The 24,267-nt window shown below is 44.2% G+C and overlaps 1 protein-coding gene across 5 annotated transcripts in view; it reads right to left on the reverse strand.

Annotated features, from left to right (window-relative positions):
• The window catches only part of RALGAPA2 (Ral GTPase activating protein catalytic subunit alpha 2), a 285,182-nt gene that overhangs the window by 192,626 nt on the left and 68,289 nt on the right, over positions 1-24,267 (reverse strand). For all 5 annotated transcript variants that reach the window (XM_060120092.1, XM_060120091.1, XM_060120089.1 and 2 more), the window contains exons 10-14: positions 17,837-18,067; positions 12,845-13,012; positions 11,682-11,819; positions 8,004-8,152; positions 3,757-3,868 (exon numbers count right to left, since the gene is read on the reverse strand). In XM_060120092.1, the coding sequence (XP_059976075.1) occupies positions 3,757-3,868; positions 8,004-8,152; positions 11,682-11,819; positions 12,845-13,012; positions 17,837-18,067 (798 nt within the window). The remainder of the gene's footprint in view (positions 1-3,756; positions 3,869-8,003; positions 8,153-11,681; positions 11,820-12,844; positions 13,013-17,836; positions 18,068-24,267) is intronic.

Here is a 24,267-nt window from a genome sequence, read left to right on the forward strand (position 1 = left end):
AACGAAGAGTAGCCCCCACTTGACGCAGCTAGAGAAAGCCCGCACACAGCAATGAAGACCCAACACAGCCAGAAATAAAATAAAATAAAATAAAAAATATACGTATCACCTTCCAGAGTAGGAGAATGCAGAGACTGGCCGAGTCGCCAGGACTCAGCCTCACATGTGGTCACGGAGCTGGCTTCAGGTTTAAAAGCAGAGGAGTGTGTATAAGATGCCCACTGGGTCCTGCACTGGCCTCGCTTTATTGACTAATTATTAAACAAGGACTGAACCATGACTTCCTGCATCTTATAGGCTTCACCTCCGCAAATCTCACAAACACGTGCATCATCACACATCACACCTCATTCTCGTTCACAGCTGAGGACAGTCAGCAGACGTAAGCCCAGGGCCCCCGCTGCACAGGTTTCCCTTTTCTAACAGGAAGAGGGAAAGAGAGGGCCGCAGACTCGGTTGTCACTAACCTGGTTTGTGACCTGGACAATTTACGTGGCTTTTCTGGAGTCCTATTTCTCTCTAAAGATAAAAAGCTGAATAAGAGCATCCCTAATGTCATCCTTCGGCACTAAAAGGCATGTTTTATCAAGTATGTCTTGGCACACAAGACGTATAGAAGACACCTTCATTGGGAAATCACTTCTTTTCTTACAAAGTTTCCTAACCAACCACTTTCTATGTCTCTCTACCCACCTCACTTAGGGGATGACCTAATTTTAAGGTACTGGCTCAGGCTATACACAGAAGGACCGAAGTCCAAGTTTCCTTATAGACTTCCGAGCTTCAAGCAGGAGGTACAGTTAGCACTGACGGAAGTATGTGAAGCATCATTTATGGCAAAATCAGCATTACTTGGTAAGTATTTAAAACTAAGTAAACCTCAACTATCATTTCAAGAAAATTTGCCAACCCAACTTATCTACTGACAGAGAAAAAAGCTAAACGCTAAAGGAAAAACTAGAAAAAGATAAAAGGATAATGGCAACTTAAAGTTCCCCGTCCCCGTCAACAGTCTCTTTATTCAAAAATTTAAAAATCAAGTATCTGGCAATGGTAGACCGGCTGCATGACCACACAAATAATGATCAGACAGTACTTTTTTTTTTTTTTTTTTTGCGGTACGCAGGCCTCTCACTGTTGTGGCCTCTCCCGTTGTGGAGCACAGGCTCTGGACGCGCAGGCTCAGAGGCCATGGCTCACGGGCCCAGCTGCTCCGCGGCATGTGGGATCTTCCCGGACCGGGGCACGAACCCGTGTCCCCTGCATCGGCAGGTAGACTCTCAACCACTGCGCCACCAGGGAAGCCCCAGACAGCACATTTTAATTGTAGGATGGGACTAAGATGGAGCCGCTTGACTGCCTGGCAGATCTGCCCTGACCTTTCACATTTCCCTCCTCCTGGGGTCTCACAAAAGGACTTGGGAGGTCAACAGATGACCATAAATCCCAGGTTCATCCTCTCTGATTCTTCCAACAACCCTGGAAGGTAGGAAGGAGCCCTTTCCTGATTGTGGCAGATTAGGGACAAGATTCAGAAAGATGAAGTGATTTGCTCAAGGCCCCACAAGCCAGGAAGTACCAGAGCTGGGGTCAGAACCCAGAATCTGTCTAAGTCTAAAAAGTACACCTTCTCTCTGCTACTTTATGGTTAGCTCTTAATGAATGTAAGCATTCCTCTGGATGCACTGAACCACTGCCAAAATAATAACAACAACGACATCAAAATCATTAATAATCATGGACTCAAAACTAATCTTCGAGTAAGATCTGACAAGACTTCTCCATTAATGAGGAGGATTCTGCCCCCCTCCCCAAACCCAAACCAAACAAACAGAAACCACACTCCACGATACACTCTTGCTTAGTTTAGTGACAAGTTCTCACTCTAATTCCAAGACCCACGATAGATGTGGGACTAGACAACTGGTGAGAAGCGGGGCCCAGGCACCCACCGGCCTAAGCCCGGCCCCCGTCCATGTCACATGGCAGCTCCAGTCCCGTCAAGAAGGGGAGGTCAGGAAGGTCAAACAGTGAGATGCTCCAGAGTCAGAGCAAGGTGAGCGGAGGGTCTGTCTGTCCAGGCAGACCGCAAGGCAGGTGGTCAGTGCCACCCTACAGGCAAGAGCACAGCAAAGCTGGACACACAGAAGGGCGTGCAGACCACTTCACCCATCCAGTGAAGGCAAGGTAATCAGACTAAAGGTGCTTATACCATGAGGAGCTAACTGAGTTCATGCCAATTATTTCTGCAGCCTTTCATACGTTTCTCATCAGGTCAAGATCATTCAGTCATAGTAAAGTGTTCAAAATTAATATGAACAGCTGGGTTCTCTTGTGTTACAAAGGGAATATTTGGCTTTATTTAGAGTACAAATTTCTCTTTTTTGGCACTTTCACCTACAGAACCTACCTGTGTTCTGGATATGCTCTTAACACATCACCTCCAAAACCACCTTCCAGTCCCCGAGGAGGGCAGCCACCTCTCTCCCTGCAGTGTCACTCCCAGCTCATGGTCCACCCTCGTTCTCCTGTTGGATTACTCAAAGTCAGGCCCATCCACTGGACCACGGCCTTTATTGGATAGAACGTCACATTCTTTCACACTGCTCTCTTCCAGAAATATTTCATAACTACTATGCATTCCATAAATGTCAGTGATTCTAGGAAAGAGCAATGCGGCAACAGGCTGCCGCCCTCAGGACCCTTTCGACTTCTTCCCAGGCCGCCAGTTCCTCCCCTGCCTTCTCCTCTCTGCCCCTCAGGGTGACGTCAGAGACCCCTGCGCTGGACCCTTCTCGCCATGAGATGCAGGAACCGCAGCCACCTCCTTGACTCTCCGCTCCCATTGGGGGCCAACCCGGCTTGTCACCTGGTCCAGGACTTCATCTCCGAGGTTCTCTCTGCCCCAGACGATGCTACTCTCCCTCCCTGGATCATCCCCACTGGTGAGCGAGCATACTTTACCGCCACCTTCCTGAAACCCTGCTCCCCACACCCCCGCTGGCTCCAGCTCACCTCCTCCTCCCCCCTCCCTTCCACACCATTCCCTCTGCAAAGCCGTGACTCTAGCTGGGACCTCCACTGCCCAGCTCTCACTTTCTCCTCTATCCACTCCAGGTGGGCCTCATTCCCCTAGAACATTCTCAGCCACCAGCATCTTGGCAAAGCCAACGGTCGACTGGCTGTCTCCTCTTACTCAGCACTGCTCTCAGGGCATCCAGGACACATGCACCCCTAGTTACCCTCCCAGCTCACTGGCCACCATTCCTCAGCATCTCTGGCTGGCCCTCTTCTCTCTGACACACTCTCCCTCCCCAGGTGGTCCCACCCAGCCCTGTGGCTTTAATCACAATCGCTCAGCACATCAATGGCCCTCACACGTTTATCTCTAGCCCGAACCTCTCCCATCCTATTCCTATTCCCATGCTCTGTCCATCCTTCACCTCTTCAAATCTATCTGGCCCAACACCAAGGGCATCAGCTCTTGTCATCTTCCTAATTTCTAGCAACCTTAAGCAAATCAAAAGAGGAAGTAGATGGCAGAAAGGTGGGAAGGACTAAAAGAAGACCAGCACTAATTGTAAAGACAAGATTACAACCTTCAAGACAAAGCTAAGAAGGAAATTTTCTAATTAAATTTCTAGAAATTTAAAGTCAGTCTAATTTTACTCTTGAAATTCTCAGTGATTAAAACGAATTTGCTGTAAAATCTAATTCATTTCTTGCATTTGCAGTGTTTTAATAAAAAAGACTTACCCTAAACAGTAACCCTGCCAAGCTCTGGGCAAACAAGTCCTTTATTTGTTTATCCTTTGGCTTCTGCATGACAGCTTCTGTTATCCTGAGTAGTATTTGCAACATCTGTTCCCTGGGCCACCCAAAATAAAAGCTCATATTATTAATCACATCTCCAAAGCACTTACATTTATAGGTACAAGAAATTCTCTTAAGGATTCAGCAAAATTGATAATCACATATCATTCAGAAGTATCTGAATGCCCATTACATAATGAATACCATACTTATCAAAATAAGCTAGCTTATGTTACCACAGTTCTAAAAATATGCCTCTAGTGCCCACATCAGCAGACAGGACAACCCAGGTTTCATCCCAGCTTGACCCCTGCCTTGTAAAAATGGAGGCAACGCGTTTTCTCCACCTGTGCCAGCAGCTAACGGCACACGGGGAGAGCTGTGCCTACTGAACTTACACAGCACTCTCAGACTTTCACATCCATTATTTTACTTAAACTGAGTGGCCTCCCTATCTCTCTGTGTGACAGTAAACAACATGGACTTTCTGGTCCTCGTCCTGGGGAGGTCTGCCGTCAGCAGTGGCGGGTGGCCGTGCTCCACAGCACTCCTACAGGTAGGAGGGCTGGGAAAGGTCACCACTGGATGCTTAGGGCACGGAGCTTTGTGCCTGGAAGATCCTGACTCTGCAAACAGGGCACCCCTCGGAACCGCGGTCACAACGTCTCCATCACAGCACTCCTCGGACCGTGGTTTTTTTTTTTTTTTTTTTTTGGCTGTGTTGGGTCTTCGTTGCAACGAGCAGGGGCTACTCTTCGTTGCGGTGCACGGGCTTCTCATTGCGGTGGCTTCTCTTGTTGCAGAGCATGGATCTAGGCGCAGGGGCTTCAGTAGCTATGGCAAGTGGGCTCAGTAGTTGTGGCACACGGGCTTAGTTGCTCCGCGGCATTTGGGATCTTCCCGGACCAGGGCTCGAACCCGTGTCCCCTGCATTGGCAGGTGGATTCTTAACCACTGCACCACCAGGGAAGTCCCGGAGATGGCGTTTTATGTAAAAAGTCTTTAAAGAGTATAAAACACTAGAGACACAAAATAGCACCGCTAATTGTGCTGATGATGGTAAGTTCTCTAGCACAGGCAAAGGGCATTCTTCTCTCAGAGCTGAGTTACATTCTTCATATCTCCCCCCAGATGCCATGGAAATGGAGAACACGTTATCTTCGGTTAATGGAGGGAAATCACCCCGTTCCCTTTAACTACTTCTTCGAGGTCTTGAGCACGAACCGTTCGTTCATCTCTGTAACTTCCTCCTTGGCCTGGCTCTTCAGTGATAAAACCAAGAAGTGGACAAAGTAATCTGGTCCAGGTTGAATAATGAGATCTCAAATCATGGTTCCTTTATAGTTTTCTCACATTTCTGAGAACAATGTTTTCTCTTAACACGATGCTGGATCTCATTAAACTTCTCCAGGGTCTCCTGCCCTCCTGGTGGCTGACCCTGTCTGACCTCCGTCCTGGTTTCTGCGGGTGCCCGTTCCCACTGTGCTCTGCTCTGCCTGCCCGCCCGGCCCCCCTACCCACGGACCCTGCAGGCTCAGGACTAGAGCTGTGCGGCCAGAGGATCGGGGCATGCACGCCTGGAGCAGCCGGCGACTTTGGGGAGGATGAGGGGAGAAATGGCTCAGGGCTGGGACAGCCTGTGCTCGCCCCGGTCAGCGTCCCCCGGGCCCTGTCACAGGGGGAGGGGAAGGCTGCACCCAGGGTCGCCTCTGCTGCGCACCTTGTGTGATGCTCAAGACAAGGAAAAACAGCCCCTTCCACACCCATCATGCGAACATGAGAACAAGAAACGTAGTAACTTTCAAGTAAAACCTCAGTCATGGGAACTGTTATAAAAAATGCAGACCTGACGGAGGCAAAGACCGACACAGACACAGGGCAGGTTTAACTTCTGAACCTAAGAAAGCTTGGGAACCACAACATTCCCACACGGAGTCTTCTGGAAGAGAATGCAGGGGGGAAAACTACCTCCAGTTTGGAAAAATCTTTGCTAACAGTTCTGACCTCCGCTTGTTCCTTTGTGTTTTGTGAAACATTAACTCTGGTCACTCCTCTCAAAGGGGACCTGCCTGAAGAGCAAGCCCAGGACGGCCCATGTGTGCTGCCCGAGTGGCGGAGGAGCGGCTCTTGCTGCCTCTTTGTTCTCTACTTTGCCCCCATCTCCTTGCACACCTACTCACTAACACCGGCTAGCCCCTCTTTGGGGGCCACTACTCGGCACCTGCCGGGCTACAGCCTGGTCTCAGCCACCGTCAACCACCGCCACAGAGTCTGCGCTCCAGGCACTGTCTCTCTCCGCTCGGCAGCCAGAGATCTTTTGGAAACATAAATCGGGTCGTGTCACACTCTTGCGCACAAGCAGAGGTAGCGGGGACCTTCCTGCAGCCCGCAGGGCCCTGTGTCCCCTGGCCTGGGGTGCCCCCCATTGCACTGGCTGCCATCTCGTCCTACCCGGAGCCCACCAGCTGTGACCTGCAGTTCCTCCTCATGGGGATGCTCTTCCCTCTGGGCTCCGCTCAGAGAGGTCTTCCCACCCTGCGCACTCCCACCCCAACCAGCTCCACGGTTCTTAGCGCTGAACCCCACCTGACCCCACTTCTGTGTTCATCACGTCTCTCAGGCCTATGAGGACGGATGCCTTGGGAGGGCAGGGACCCTGTCTGTCTAGTTTACCCTCTATCCTCACAGTAGAAGCTCCCTAGTTATTTACCAGATGAAAGAAGGGAGGGAGGGAATTCACTGATCATCTGGTACTTCACTACACAGGAAAATCTGCTAGGGAAATAGATCACATCCCTGGTCTATGCTCTACTGACTTTATTTTTTTTTTTTCAGTGAGTATTTTCATCTATTCCTATATTTTGATTTTTTATAGTTTTACCTGGAAATCTCTGAATTATTAAAGAAACAGAGAAGCATTGTTTAATTTTATTTCCTAGAATTTTCAGCCCAAAAAAGATTATCAAAAATATCAAAATATTACTGATACACTGGTATATAGAATTCATATAGAGTTTTCAAAGGGGAAAAAAAGCATCAAAAACACTTGATACAACTGGTATGAGGAGCAGATATTTCAGTTGAAAGCTTCCAGCATTTCTCATGGCTTTCAACATTACTGACACAGCTTTTAACTTTGTTTAAATTGCCTTGTTCATCCCTGTGATGCTTTAGCAACAGCTTCTCGGCAAGTTAAAAGTCTGGGAAAGATGACACCGGAAGGTACAGCTTCAAATGATCATGTTGACATTTGTGGTTCCTGTATTTGTGCACCTTCTGCCCGCCAGCTTCCTCTGGGCCCGCTCCCCCTCATCTGAGAAAGAAAAGGGCTGGACGCAAGGCCCTGGAGGCCCTGCGGGCTCAGTCCCACCTCACCCCAACGGCTCCCTGAGCGCCGGCTCCAGCCTCCAGAGCACAGGCCTGGGAACGGGGACCCCGAGCATTTCCGGGAGGCAGGTGCCACAAGCCCGGGTCTGAGGGTGCTGACCACTGCCAAGCAGGTAGGGAGGGTGCTGCCTGGGCGGGAGGAACCTGCAAGGACCAGACTGGAGAAGCAGAAGGGAGAGGCTGCCCCCCACCCCCCAAACCTTAGGAGCTGGAGGGATGTGCAGACACTCATCACGGGAAACTCTAATGCACTGCTTACCTCTGGGACATTATAAACACAAAGACACCAAACAAAAATGAACGACCAGGAGGAAAACACTTCACATAAGTGTATTTTAATGACGCCACTATATTTTTCACTGCACTCTGACAATTTATCACTTAAAATAATTGTTTTTTCTAAAATGAATTTAAAACTTCAAGTTTAAAACAATCAAATCAGTTAAAAGTATTCTGGAGCAATTAACCAACCCTCCTGGGATTATGAAGAATGATATTATGAAACGTCAGCTACTGCTTTTCCAAAAACTGTCTGAGGACAGTTTAAAATGGAAAAATCTACTATTAAGTAATATGACTACTTACTCTTAATTTGAGAACTTTTTTTAAAACCAATAATGAAAATAAATGAACTATCAAAGTACTGGATACTTACCTTCATAATTCTGTTACAAAAGACTGATTATCATCTCATCGTTCATTTTGTAGAGCTATTTAATAAACGGAGGCTTTAGCATTTTAATTATTACGTTGAAAACAGAAACATCTGTTTTAGAATGTTAATTAATTGAAAAGATACTCACCATGTCTTTTTATTCATTGTAAGCTCCATTATCATGCGCCTAAAAGTAATCAGAACAGCTTTACATGCATCAACTTGCTCCTTCAAGAGCATGGGAACTTCCACACACGGTTCCAACAAAAAGACGTTTGCAGCGTTTGTCAAAAATACCTTAGAATCAACAAATTTTACATGAGAAGATATAATTAAACAGATAAACCTGAACAAATTTTGTTTAAAGGGAATGATATTAATTTCACCTTTGAGCTATTTCAATAAGACAAGTGGTACCAACACATACTCAAATTTATTCTAGTTCACCCCTTAGAATTACTAAAATACTGATCCTTGAAAGACCTTTTCTAGAAAAATAATTGCTATTACATATTAATATTGCAGATTTGGAAATTTATGAATCAGAAAGGCTTCTGCAGATTTCTTTTTGACACCCCCTCAAAAATTTTTTATAAAGATAAGACAGGATCCTTGCCTGTGGGTGAGGAACCTTTGGGGGCCGGCAGAGAGGGCAGGGGCCCTGGGTCAGACAGCGGCTGGAAAGAATGACCTGGCTCTTGTTGAGTCTCCAGCTTTGCCGACATGAAGCCCTTGCTGACAGGAGGCAGGCAGTACCACCCAAAGGGCAGCCAGCAAAGGGGCAAAGGCATGTGGCCAACACTGCACACCTTCCAGGAGCATGGGTTTTCAATATGAGAAATACAATATGCAGCAGAATACAAAACCTAAGGAAATTCTTAGGATAAAAACTGAGATTTCCAACAAAATTTAGAAAGTACACCAACTGCTCTACACTCTGCCTTTAGGATACAAGTCCCCTGTCCTGTACCATCGTTAGAGAATTGTGGGGAGCACGGATCCAGGCTACCCTGTAGGGAGTTACTGCCCGGAGGCACTGCTGCGGCATAACAACGTGTCATCATTTACACAGAGTCAGGACATTCTGGGCTGTCAACCCACTGACAAGGGTGGAGCTTCTCCACCTTCTAGACCTACAGCCCCTCTTAGCTCTCCTCTCCATTCAACAGCACAGACACCAATGATCTGGGGACAAACAGAGCTGGCTCACTTGTGGACGAAATCCATTAACACAGCATCTCAAAACAGATGCACAAACTGACCAGAGGAACTGAAATGAGCACACTCAAAAGTCAAGTGGGCGAACTAAAATGTTGACAGCCTCTGAGATCGTTTTATGCAAGATTAAAAATGTATCGTGTCCCAATTTTCTAGGAAGAATCACAAAATCAGCACTATAATAGTTGATAACAGATGATAACAGCACTTGTGAAGATTTACTAAGCTTCGAGTAAGAAAAATGAAAATGAAGAACCTCTTGACTAGCGAACTATAGCTGTAGTGACTGTGTCTTTTAAAGAAGTATGCCATAGATGATGTACTACAATACAGATACTTTTTTTTTTTTTTTTTTTTTTGCAGTACGCAGGCCTCTCACCACTGTGGCCTCTCCTGTCGCGGAGCACAGGCTCCGGATGCGCAGGCTCAGCGGCCATGGCTCACGGGCCCAGCCGCTCCGCGGCATGTGGGATCCTCCCGGACTGGGGCACGAACCCGTGTCCCCTGCATCGGCAGGCGGACTCTCAACCACTGCGCCACCAGGGAAGCCCAATACAGATACTTTTTAATTCAATGTACTTGCCTCCTTGATTTAATTTTAAACCTTTGCATACTCCAAAGTAAAAGTGAGGAGTCTTCATATATTATACTTCTTTCATTTTACTTTCAAAACAACATCAAAAATGTTGACTCCATGACTATTTATTACCATGTTAGTATCAGTTAGGATAAAAATAAATCAACAAAATGAATATGTCCAAATTGTACCTGTCAGAAGTAACTAACTATAAAACAGTACTATCTTATCAAACCTCCATTTGGCCACGTTTTCCTCATTAACCAAATCAAGGACCAAGGTACTCAATAAAATGAGAACAAAAACAGCTATCTAAATCCAAACTAAATATTTTTTATAACTGTAGAGCTATAATCAAGTAGAAATTCTTTTTCTTGGCTCAGCCAAGGGGACGTGAGTTCTCCTTCTAGAGAATAAATAACTCACCTGAACTCAGGGAATTAACAGGCGCCTGCAACCCCCACTAGCTGACTACAGGATGCTCTGCGGGGAGGGGGCGGGGCGGGGACTCCTGCAACCATTGCTCTGGTGGGCGCACAGGTGACATTTAGGAGCTGCGCCAAAGTTCTCTGAAGCTATTCAGGTAAAATCATCTTGAGTTTTTTAAAGCTAAAATTATTTGCTGATTTTCAATGAAAAATTAGAAAATTCATTAATTACAGTATATTAAACTGCCAATTAACTTGAAAACAAAAAGGATCCCACAATAAGGAATCCTCTCAAGAGACAGATGACAGAAACACGGCATCACTGAAAACTGGGTACCATGCCTTCCTGCCCCAGACCCTATGCCCAGCCTCTGTGTGGGAGGCCTAACTGGACACAGATGAACGTGGTATGGATATGGGGAGGAGGGTGGGGTGCCAGGGATCAGGGTAAAGAGAGGGACCCTGTGTTTTCACTTATACTTCTAACAACCTTCACACTGGGTGCAACCCAAGAGGTAATCTCCCAATCTCCATTTTTGAGATAAAATCCTGAGATCTGGGGAGACTGAGTGATAAGCCAAAGCTGCTCCTTCCAATGTTCCCAAATGGTATTTCATATATTCATTCAGATAAATATCTAAAAATTACTGCATTAAGCATCATTCTTCATAAACACAGGCAATTTTTAAGAGGAATATTACTTATAAGATTATATAATCACCAAGTTTGTCTTACAAATTAGAATCCAGGTAACTCACTACCCATATGTGTTCAGAATGTGGCACATATATACAATGGAATATTACTCAGCCGTAAAAAGAAAAGAAATTGAGTTATTTGTAGTGAGGTGGATGGACCTAGAGTCTATCATACAGAGTGAAGTCAGTCAGAAAGAGAAAAACAAATACTGTATGCTAACACATATACATGGAATCTAAAAAAAAAAAAATGGTTCTGAAGAACCTAGGGGCAGGACAGGAATAAAGACGCAGACGTAGAGAATGGACTTGAGGATATGGGGAGGGGGAAGGGTAAGCTGGCACAAAGTGAGAGAGTGGCATGGACATATATACACTACCAAATGCAAAATAGATAGCTACTGGGAAGCAGCCGCATAGCACAGGGAGATCAGCTCGGTGCTTTGTGACCACCTAGAGGGGTGGGATAGGGAGGGTGGGAGGGAGATGCAAGAGGGAAGAGATGTGGGGACATATGTATATGTATAGCTGATTCACTTTGTTATAAAGCAGAAACTAACACACCATTGTAAAGTAATTATACTCCAATAAAGATGTTAAGTAAATAAATAAATAAATAAAAAGAAGATACTTTTAAGGTTGAAATCTCAGTCATATATTCACTGTATAACAATCCCTCTCAAAAAACTGCAACTAGTTCAGATGTCTTCTCTGACCAAAAAAAAAAAAAATCTTTATAAACTGAAGGTGGGCAAGCAGAAAGAAAACTTAGCATGAGAATTTAAGGGCTGCTTACTGATGGATAGCTAAAAACATCACCATACTTTATATGATGTTACCCCCAATAAACAAAATGTTCAAGCTGACTCCATCCGGGAGCCTTCCTGTCTGTGGCCGGCGCATACCTGCAGCATAGCCTGGGCCCCAGCCTTCACGTTTTTATTCTCCTCTTCGGTCACACACCCTCTGCTCACAGCACTCGTGAAGGAATAAGTTCGTCCCCAACTGGAAGATCGCTTGTGACCAGAACTTTCAGATGAGGTCTTTAGAAAATAACAATCAGTCAGCAGAGTGGGGAGAAGCACATGTTGTGTATTTAGTTCCTTACGCTCACCAGAATTCATGAGATTACACGTTCTAGAAGGCAAGTCTCTCTTCTATTGTGTTCACCCTTCTACCTCCATCACCTAAAATGGTGCTTAGCACTTAGTATGTGCTGAAGAAATGGATAACGTTTGTCCAATGACCCAGTGAACATGACTGTTGATTTGTTTTGATCTCATGACTAGTTATGAAGATGACTTCACCAATATTGAAAAATCAAATTAGGGAATTAATATAGATATTTAAAAGTGATATACCTTTGGTTACAAGTATTTTTTAATGTTTGGTGTTAATTGCCATGACAAACACCCACTTTTAGAAATAATTCTCAGACTAGATGTCAAAATAGCATGCCAGAAATATAAATACGACCTAAGTTATTTTGTGCATCAAGTAGAGGCCCACTCACACCTGTGGCTTTATCTAACATGGAATGAAAGGTCCATCCTGATAGCACCCCTCTCTGAGAACAGCACCCAGCCCTGAAGCGAGGCTCACTTCACTTATTAATATTGTGTGTCACATTGGACTGTTGCTGGTATGTGTGTCACACTGGACTGTTGCTGGTATGGCCACTGTACAAGGAAAGTCTGCCAAAACATTCTAAATTTAGTTAAGTGAATATTACTTATTTAAGCATATCAATGATACGGCAGTGACATTTTTAGTCTCATACAGAGACGTGCAAAGTATCTTGGCTTATTCAAAGACTCTCATGCAGTAGTGAATAAAGAAGCTGCCACGCACATGTGGCCAAGCCTGAGCTTAGGATGTGGCAGAGGACCTTGAACAGAGAACAGAAGCAGCCTCCCTGAGGCAGGCGCTCATGGAACTCAGCAACCCGAGAGCAACAGAGCTGACAACAAAGAGGTGGCCTGACTGCGACCCTTGACTGAGCAGAATACTTTGCTTTATATTTTAATATAGATGCTCCCAACTCAAACAATAAGTGATAAAATATCACCTGCTTGTTATCAGTCTCTGAAAATCCTAATTTCTCAGCATCTTCTTGGGCAACTTCTTTTATGTCTGGTTCCTCCATGAACACAGGTTTGTCCTGGAGGATCCACTTTCTGTACACTTGAACTACTTTTCTGGTTACAGCTATGTCACAGGAAGGCAGCAAAAATGCCTAAAATGATAAGAGAAACTCCCTTTAACACAAGCTCAGGTCACCAAAGAGCCCAACAGACATTTTCAACACCCAGCACCCATCTCAGACTTTCCTTTGAAACACAGACTACACAGGGCCACATGTTCCTGTGCACACCAAACTCACCTGAGGAAAAAAGACAATTGTGTTTAGGGCAGTTGCTTCAATTGGGCCAATTGTGTAATTGGGCCAGAAAACAAAATGCAATTTTTTTTCCACAAAATAACCAAAATGCATACCTATAGAGATATATTAATTGGCTGTATGAAAAATAATAATTGTACAACTGAGAACTTTTCCCCACAAATGAGAAATAGATGATGAGATGGTAGAGATTATAGTACAGCCAGTTGTCATGTCTCTTCCCAAGTTCACATTCAGGGACGCTGTGTTGGTAACTTGAATTGGCCATAGTGGGTGTAGTGGCAACACAGAAGTTGGCAAATGTTACCAACCAGGGCTTTTGTTTTCTTTCGTCTTTTTTTTGCCTTTCCTTTTCCTTTCCTTTCTCTTTCTTCCTTTCCCTTCCTTCTTTCTTCCTTCCTTCCTTCCCTCCCTTCCTTTTTTGAGAGTCAGTTGTCCAACTGGCCAGTTGTAGCATTATGCATACTTACGTGAACTTTTTAACATTAAAGAATCCCCTTACGCGTCTGCACATAGAATTTTTGTTTAAGGTGATCAGAATCCAAACGTAGACAACTATGTAACCCAAATTCAGTATTACCTTCCTCCCAGAAAGCAAATATAAATCCCCTCTGGAGGAAAATAAAAGCATAGTAAAACCAAAATTATTTGCACAGTCTGATTAATATGATATAGAGCACATTAATAAAAAAATCAGAAATGTGAGAAAAGAAGTCAACATTAATAAAATCACATTAACAATAGATAATTTAAACATATAAGAGATCTAGGTAAAGTATCAGAAAAAGATGTATATGAAATTGAAAAATAAAATAACCCAAATTAAAAGCCCAATGTAAATGGCTGACAATAGGATGGATGTAGCTGAAGAGTAAACTGGAAAAAAAAAATCCAATGAAAATATACAGAATGAAGCACAGAGAGACAAAGGATGGCTCCATCAGAAGAGAGGTGAGAGGGAATGCAATGCAAAGGTTATCCTTTCCATGGCTGGAGATGCAGAAGGAAAGAATGAGTCAAAAGCAGCAGAAACAACATCTGAAGATAGAATGGCTGAGAATTTCACCCCAAATGATAAAACACATCAAGCCACAGATTCAAGAACCACAAAGAAACACAAGCAGGATACATTCAAAGTATATTACACTAAGACTGCTGAAAACCAAAGACAATCTGAAAATCTTAAAAGGAGCCAGGGGGAAAAAAGACACATTTCTTCCAAAGGAATAACCACATGACTTAGCCTAACTTCTCAAAGAAACAATGAAAGCCAAAAACCAATGGAACAAAATATTCAATGTGCAGAAAGAAAACAGCTGCCAAAGTAGAATCTGACATCCGTAAAGAAATATTTCAAAAATAAAAGCAAAACAAAGACATTTTCAGATAAGAAAATGAGAGAATTTTTACCAAGAGACCTAATCTAAGGGAAATACTAAAAGTTATTCTTTAAGCAGAAGGAAAATAATTCCAGGTCAGAGATTTGGGAAGAAATAAAGTGCAACAAAAATGGTAATTATTTGGATAAATCTAAATGAATAATATATATATATGAATATATATGAATAAAAAGAATAAAACTGGATAAAATAATTATAGTAGTTCTGAAAGAGATGATATATATGTATATATATATATTTGCATATATATAATACATATTATATATTCATAATATGGCATTAAATGGCATACACACACATAACAGTGGTATATAAACTGAGAAGGAGTAAATGGAACTAAAATGCATACCGAGAGGTAAAAGTTGAAATTAATGCTAGATTTTAAGTTAGGGATGCATATTGTTAATGCTTAAAGTATTACAAATGAGTGTAAAAATACTTATCTAGAGGAGAAAAATAGGATGCTAAATGTAATGAGTCTGAAAAAATTAAGACAGAAAGTAGAATAGTAGATGTAAAGACAATTATAGCAGTTGTTACATTAAATGTAAATGCAATAATGCTCCAATCAAAAGATGGAGATTATAAGGTTGGATTTTGAAAACTATTAGAAAGACAACATGCCATTTATAAGAGGACAACCAAAACATATGAAAAGGGGACGCTGAAAGCAAAAAGTTAGAAAAAGATCACCATGAAAATACTAACCAAAAGAAAACTGGAGAGCTATATTCAGAACAGGCAAGAACAACTTTGAGGCAAAAAAAAAAAAAAAAAGGCATTACTAGAGAAAAAGAAAGTTCTTAATGATAAAAGATTCAATTCAAAGGAACATATAATAATTCTAAATCTGTATTGCAACTAAGAATTTTACTTAGTACAATTCATATTCATATATATCAAATACTGATAAACTGTGAACACAGACAAACCCACAGTCAGAGTAGGATATTTCTCAGCTGAGAAAAGAGCAGACAAAAATAACAAGGGTAGGGCTTCCCTGGTGGCGCAGTGGTTGAGAGTCCGCCTGCCAATGCAGGGGACACGGGTTCGTGCCCCGGGCCGGGAAGATCCCACATGCCACGGAGTGGCTGGGCCCGTGAGCCATGGCCACTGAGCCTGTGCTCCGCAACGGGAGAGGCCACAACAGTGAGAGGCCCGCGTACCGCAAAAAAAAAAAAAAAAGAGAGAGAAAAAAAGAATGATAAAATGTAAACGTTTTTGAATTTCATGATACCAAGATGGCTCATAACTTCAGACCTAAGTAGTCTGCAGTTACCTCAATGATGCAGTTTCTACTTCAAAACTGAATTTACACTGGATTTAGGATTTTGGCTGAATCTAGAACTTAGAACATACTATTGCCAGGGGTGGAATGCCAATAATGGATGCAAATGGCACTATGTGTATAATAAATAAATAAATATGCAATATAGGTAGAACCACATCAATTTAGCACTTGTCTCTTGTGCAAAATTTAAAGGCTTTGTTAATGATATCTGATTTTAAGTATTTGTATCCAAGGGTTTAAAACATTACTATAGATCAGGATCAGCAAACTATGATCCACAAAACAAATCCAGCCTGCCACTTAATTTTTGTAAGTAAGGCTTTACGGGAAAACAGCCATGCTTGCTTGTTCCATGTTATCCATGGCCACTTTCTTTTTTTTTTTTTTTTTTTCTTTTTGTGGTATGCGGGCCTCTCACTGTTGTGGCCTCCCCCGTTGCGGAGCACAGGCTCCGGATGCGCAGGCTCCGGATGCGCAGGCCCAGCGGCCACGGCTCACGGGCCCAGCCGCTCCGCGGCATATGGGATCCTCCCAGACCGGGGCACGAACCCGTATCCCCTGCATCGGCAGGCGGACTCTCAACCACTGCGCCACCAGGGAGGCATGGCCACTTTCTCACCATTTCCTTAAGTAGAAATAGTTTATTGATTAAAAAACAAAATACAGTAAAACCTCTAGACTGCTGTGGATTGTGCTGGGACTGTCACTCTTGGTGGAGGTTTCTTTCCTGTAAGTCTCAGAGGTGAAGGTTTCTTCATTCCCCATGCGGATCTCGCCTCCGCGGGAAGCTCTTGGCGGTGCACATGCATCGCTCCTGTGTGAACAGGCTCCTCCCTCTTCTCCCCCCAACATGTTTCTGCCATCCGAGGGCCTCCCCCTCTGCTCGGGGCACAGACTGAACGACCATCCGCTCATCACATACAAGCTCTCCATTTCCCGGGGCACCGGTTCCAAGACACAGGTGGCCAACGGCTGCTCCCATGTGCCAGGCCATTGTCTCACCCCATCAAGGCCCTGCTTCCTATGTCCGAAGCTGCAGCTGAGGGTTTCTGCCCAGCAGCACTACTGCCTTGTGGGCACACATGTCACGGGCGGGGGGGTTGGGGGGATGCTGTCCTCTGCACCACAGATGTTTAAAATCATCCAGGCTCCCTCCCACTAGATGCCAGTAGCAGCCCCTCCCTCCCCACTGTGACAGTCACACGTGTCCACAGTCACACACATGTCCAGACAATGAATCAGCTGCAGCGGTGGGCAGGCTGCTCGGGGCTGCTCTGACCTCTCCAGCATCCTCCCTTGCTGCACCTGTTTTCTTGTCTGCACTTCTGCTCATCCCGACACCTTCTCACCCACCAGTTTCCACCAAAGGTCAATGATTTCAACGTCTTGGCCTCGGCTCCTTTCCTTCCTCTGAATACCCTCCCTAGCCTCCTTTTTCCTCTCAGGCCATAAATACCTCTACTAGAGGTGCCTGCCATATGCCCCTGTGGGCAAAGTCCAACTGTGCAGGAACCTGCAGCTCGTGAGCTCCTACAGCCCTGGAACAATCCAGCCTCGGGCCGTCTCGGCTGTGCTCACATGCCGCGGTGGTTCAGTGCCGCGGGGGTTCAGGAGCGGCTTTCTCCCCGCCTCCCTCTGGGTTTAAAGTTTGTTATGGAAACACGAGGTATTTGCAGGATGATTTTGTTCAAATATAAAATCTTCCCACCCCGTGTAGGAATTTTACAAAAACCAAAGTCATAAAAACAAAATAAAAAATTACCAAAAATCCCAAATCACACCCCTCCACATGACACATTAAATGTGGGATTAGAGAAATCATTATGGAGTTGTGTGATGGAGCCCAACTTGTCGATTATATTTCTTGGAGTAGTATTAGTAAAAGAACAAGAACAAAAACCTCTTCAGCTTCGTGACCCGCCCCCCCCCCACTCTCTCTCTCTCTCTCTCTCTCTCTCTCTCTCTCACCTGGCGGAACACTTCGTTCACAAAGTTGACGTAGCCACGCGTAGACAGGAGGATGCGCTGGACCATCTCGTACACGGCGCGGTGCTCCTCCTCAACGCCACAGATGCTGCAGCTGCTGAGCCGGCGCTCGGACAGGGTGCTGCTGTCCAAGTGGCTTCTGTCCTGCTCGGCTGCCCCGCCGCCCTCCAGCTCTGGCGCCCGCTCCGGCACCGCACCTCCACCCCCGACGGTCTGCAAGAAAGGCACCCGCTCCTGAGTGATCCTCCCAGACTCCAGAACACCTGGCAAGACTGAAGGCTTGCCTTGTTTTCAGGGACTCCAGTCACCACGCACTTGAAGAGCAGCTGAAACGCAGCCCTGCTCGGAGCACAAGGGACTCCAGGACCTGCACTTACCCACTTGCTAATTCACCAACTAACTCCTCCCCAACTAAGTTATTTTCATGGGAAAAGTATTGCAGGGAGGGAGGCTGCGAAATGTTATCAGCCTAAAACGTTTGGTTTATATCTGTAAAATCACAGAATAAATTAATGTGTAAATGAATTTATATTATCCTTACCTCTCGTCTCCACTCTTCAGCACTTAATCTACAGTCACAGAGATTTGAAAATTTGGTGGATTTTTTGCAGCCACAAAAAATGGGAAGCTTCATCTGATTCACATGAGTAAGTGACACCTTGATCAGAGGAGTGTCAATATCTTTAAAGGGTATTTTATGAGAAGGACCTTGATCTAAGTTTTATATTCAGAATCTCGGATCAAACTTAACTAAAATATTTATAAAGCTTTAAATATTTAGAGGCTTTAGGAGCTCAAAGAAATAAAATAATCTATGTAATCATTCACAAAGTTTAATTTGATTTTTGCTCTCACTTCCCCCAGAATTAAAGATTTCCTCCAAACACAACATACATGTTATTTTGTTTCAATCTTTGTGAATTACAGTATTATTCTTTTGGGTCAAAAATATATAACCCAAATACCACTAAAATTCTACCTACTGTGAATATTTTTTATAAGAAGTGACAAGAAATGTCGTACAAAATAACTTCAGTAACTACCAAGGATAGTTTGAAAGCAAAGCAGATATCCAAATAATAATCTCCAGAGAAAATTAATAGAAAATTATATTGATAGTAATTTTTCTCTTCATGCCTGGGATATTAAGCCTGTGTGGCTTATCAAAGGCACTGCCACACCGTGCAGTGAGCTACCCTACAGAAATTATTTCATCTTTTTGATGGGTCAACGACCTTGCAGAGAAAAATAAAATTTTACTCATTTTTACTGATATACATACATTTTTAATCTGTAAAGCATGGAGGTTGGATTAAATCTAATGTCCTTTATGGCTTAATAAACTGTGACTTTTTGATCAATAACTTTCATTTTCCCAACAGGCCAAAAAAAAAAAAAAAAGTACTTACATAGAAAATTTTAAATGGCCACAAATTCTTTGGCACTCCCTCTGCAGAAGGGGGAAATCTGTGTCCCCTCCTTTGGATCCCCACTGGCTGGGGGACAGCGTTAACCAGCAGAATGGAAGGGTGGAGGGGACCTGTGCCTTCTCGGGCCCCGGGCCCAGGAGGCTGACCACTCCCGCTTGGCATCTCTGTGAACTTTTGCTCTCGGAGCCCTAAGCAGCCAGGGAAGAAGTCCAACTGCCTCGCTAGAGGGGCTACGTGGAAAGGGAGGCCCAGTAGAGCCCAGCCTTCCAGCTGCACCCACCAGAGTAACAGGCACGGGAATGAAGTCATCCTGGACCCTCCAGACCCACCAGCCATTGACCACCGCCCACTGACCTCAGCTAATGTCACATGAAGCACACAGATTGTCCAACCAAATCCCACCCAAATTCCTAGTCCAAAAAGGGAAATAAGTAATATGATTAAAGGGTTGTTGTTTTAAGCCACTCCATTTTGAGGTAATTAGATAACGAATTAGATAACACAGCAATTAGATAACTAAAACCATGTACGTAAAGAATTATGTTTAAAGGCACCACATTGTTTTTAAAAAGTGAGCTCTGTGATCCAAAGAGAACATAATGATAACATAGATGAACTTCCCATCATGCCATAAATTGAAAACTACTTCTCTTTTTTTTTTTTTTTTTTTTTTTTTTTTGGCGGTACGCGGGCCTCTCACTGTTGTGGCCTCTCCCGTTGCAGAGCACAGGCTCCGGATGCGCAGGCTCAGCGGCCATGGCTCACGGGCCCAGCCGCTCCGTGGCATATGGGACCCTCCCGGACCGGGGCACGAACCCGTATCCCCTGCATCGGCAGGCGGACTCTCAACCACTGTGCCACCAGGGAGGCCCTGAAAACTACTTCTCTTGATAAAACAGTCTTTTCTCAGCCTCCTCTAGTTCACACCAGCAAAAGGCTGCTTTCCAATAACATCTGCATGATTTAACAGACGTTTATAATTATAGTAAGTGATGAGAGTGGAAACAAACTGGTAATTCAAGTTTATTCATTTCTTGCCTCTTTTCTGAAGATTAACAATAAAAGCATGAATACGAATTAACTACAGAGAGAGGTCCATTTTCTGCCCACTACAGTCAAGCTGGAATTCTCAACTATAATTTAGTATTAGTTGATTCTGGTGGTAAATATAAAGATGCTTTTTACCTCTTTGCCATATGATGAAGGCTTAGCCAGTGAAACAGACATATCTGCTTGGACTAGGTCTGTGCTGTCAGGGCTCAGGAAATTGCATGATACAGGCTTCCACTTAATCCCTCCCCTCCCCACCCTGGTTTCCTCTCAACCCATGGCTCATACTGAGACTCGCTCACCCTCAGGGTCAGGCCAGATGAGGACACCCACAAAGCAGGTGTGAAACGAGGATGCAGCTGCCGTTCTGCTGGTGATGCCTGATGCCACTCAATTCCCTGTCATGATTTGCCCACGGGGTTGGAGGCAGCCTACGCGTGCCTTGATAGAAGTAAGAACACAGAGCACTAGAGTGGCAGTCAACAGACAAGTGGGTCTGTGTGATACCCAAGCTTCCACCAGGGGTGTCAAGTTGTGTGATTCATCTTTTCTAACTGTTCACCCCATAAGATACAACAATTTCGGGAAACCCATAGCCCATGAATCATTATTGAAGGGCTGGCTCAGAATTAGTAAAAGTGGTACTTTAACACTGTAACTAAAGAGTTATCATACAAATAAGTGTGATCAACTGTCTTAGTATCGCACACTTTTTTTCATTCCCTCATGGACTTCTTTGGGTTTTAATGCTTAATTAATGTGCTACTGAAATTTTAAAATCACTACTCCGTTTTCTCTAATACATGCTGAAGTACTTCTATATCATACAAAAATGAATTACCAAGGAATAAATAATAGTTCACTGAAAACACTTTCGGCTGAGATGAAGCACCAAGAATGTTCAGGTTTGAAGGGGGGATTTGTGGTCATTGTTGCCAACATGGTACCAGATTTCCAAGCAACTGTATTCTCGCTCTCCCATGAATGATGCCACCAAACAAGAATATCTGTCAAACCAGATTCTCCGAGGGCTAAGTGAGCTAATTCCTTTCCTCCCTGGTGAAAAATACTGTCAAAGTTATTAGTTCTAGATCAAAAGGAAGTAAATTCACTTTGGAAAAACACACACACAAAAATCCCCATACAATCTCCAAAATTTATAAGCAGCTCATGCAGCTCAATAGCAAAAAAACAAACAACCCAATCCAAAAATGGGCAGAAGACCTAAATAGACATTTCTCCACAGAAGATATACAGACAGCCAACAAACACATGAAAGGATGCTCAACATCTTTACTCATTAGAGAAATGCAAATCAAAACTACAATGAGATATCATCTCACACCAGTCAGAATGGCCATCATCAAAAAATCTAGAAACAATAAATGCTGGAGAGGGTGTGGAAAAAAGGGAACACTCTTGCACTGCTGGTGGGAATGTGAATTGGTACAGCCACTATGGAGAACGGTATGGAGGTTCCTTAAAAAACTACAAATAGAACTACCATATGACCCAGCAATCCCACTACTGGGCATATACCCTGAGAAAACCATAATTCAAAAAGAGACATGTACCAAAATGTTCATAGCAGCCCTATTTACAATAGCCCGGAGATGGAAACAACCTAAGTGTCCATCATCGGATGAATGGATAAAGAAGATGTGGCACATATATACAATGGAATATTACTCAGCCATGAAAAGAAATGAAATTGAGCTATTTGTAATGAGGTGGATGGACCTAGAGTCTGTCATACAGAGTGAAGTAAGTCAGAAAGAGAAAGACAAATACTGTATGCTGACACATATATATGGAATTTAAGAAAAAAAAATGTCATCAAGAACATAGGGGTAAGACAGGAATAAAGACACAGACCTACTAGAGCATGGACTTGAGGATATGGGGAGGGGGAAGGGTAAGCTGTGACAAAGTGAAAGAGCGGCATGGACATATATACACTACCAAACGTAAGGTAGATAGATAGTGGGAAGCGGCCGCATAGCACAGGGAGGTCAGCTTGGTGCTTTGTGACCGCCTGGAGGGGTGGGATAGGGAGGGTGGGAGGGAGACGCAAAAGGGAGGGGATATGGGAACATATGTATATGTATAACTGATTAAATTTGTAAAATAAAAAAAAAAATCCCCATACATGACCTTTAACACAGTAATAGTGGCAAAAGTGTGAACTCTATTTGGAAGCAGCATTTAAAATACTGTTTTAAATGGCTCTTATAAGAGCAGTACATTCTTTGAAAAGAGATTCTGGATCACCTGACTTAGACAGTGATGTTCACTTTACACGGGTAAAATTATCTTAAACTTGAAACTCCAAACAAAAACTTTCAGGAGATAAATACAATTACATGTGCTTTTATTCCTGCAACTCCATTTCCAAAATTTAATATTCAGTTGTTTAAATGGCTTTTTCTCCTGTATGATGTAAGTGAGGAGCAGAACATACGGCAGACACACGTGAGATGAGAGGGAAAACAGAACTATAAGGCAGAAACAGAAACACAAGGAGACAGGTCGGCTGAATAATGACCAAGATGTCCATGCGCCCGGAATCCCGGAACCTTTGACTGCGCTGCCTTACGTGGCAGAAGGGACTGAGCAGATGTGACTAAATTAAGGATACTGAGATAGGGAGAGGACCCTGAATTACCTGGGTGGTCCCAATGTAACCACAAGGATCCACAAGGAGGCAGGAGGAGCAGACACAGAGAAGGTGATGTAAAGATGGAAACCGAGGGAGAAATGATGTGATGAGGGGCAGTGAGCTGGGGAATGCAGCAGCTTCTGGAGGCCAGGTAAGGCAAGAGCATGGACCCCCTCCCCGCCCCGGAACCTCCAGGGGGAACACAGAGCTGGCCACACCTTGATTTTAGCCCACTGAGACCGATTTTGGCTTTCTGGCTTCCAGAGCTGTAAGATAATACATTTGTGGTGATTAGCTACAGCAGCAGCAGGAAACTAACATAACAACTGACTGCAAGGTGTATTAACAGCCTGGACCACGGCAGTGGCCATGTCTGGGCATGGCCACCTTCAGGGCACAGTAGCCGTGGGCCTGAGTGGTGTCTGCCCAGCATCCCTTCCCGCCTCACGGAACCCCAGCGCTCTGCACCTCACCCCTTGCATGCAGTGCACCTGCCTCACAGGAAGCTGACCCCCTGCACCAGGGGACCCTTCTGCTTCCTGGAAGCTGGTCGCTGCCCCCCTGGGCTGTTCACACCCCCAGATCTGAGCCAGTCAGCAACTTATTTTTGTCCTCAGAGCGCACAGGTAACCTAAATCGTTCCCAAAGACAAAAGGGAAGGGCTCTGCACTTCTGGACTGTCTTTAAACATGAACTAGGAAAGCAGGGCCCCAGCTGCTGCTGCAACCTTCAGGGAGGAGCAGAGGGAAAGGGTGAAGGAGAGAACAAGGGAGAGGGCAGGCACCAGCCACAGCCTCGGCCAGCCTCACCTCGAGCTGCTCTTTTATGAGATTGAAACATTTCTTTTATGGATATGACAGTTTGAGTTCTGGTGCCTCTTTCCTGTTAGGGTGATAAAACTCTCCTAACCGATTCAGGCGGTCAGAACCTTATGACACTTTTAGCTATAAAATAAAAGGAAATGAGTCACAAGTGTGAAGAGTCAACAGGAAAAAAATTAGAACCTGGAAGCAGTGGTTAACTTGCTAGTCTTGCTACTTCTCATCCTCCAAATGTATTTTTCAAGAATGAGCAACTTATTTTCAATAAGTACAGGTGATGATTTCTGAAATTTTGAAAATAGGCAGGAAAAATTACATCCTTTCTACGATAGTGTTTTGAATTGCCTGCATAACCACATTAAGATGCCATGAAAAATTTATCAGAGTGTGACTGAGTTTCTTATATTTCCTACAGATTTTTGTCTACCTGAGGATTTTTAGTTTTTGTCTACC

Source organism: Mesoplodon densirostris, chromosome 16 (genome assembly GCF_025265405.1).
Source record: "Mesoplodon densirostris isolate mMesDen1 chromosome 16, mMesDen1 primary haplotype, whole genome shotgun sequence".
NCBI lineage: Eukaryota > Metazoa > Chordata > Mammalia > Artiodactyla > Ziphiidae > Mesoplodon > Mesoplodon densirostris.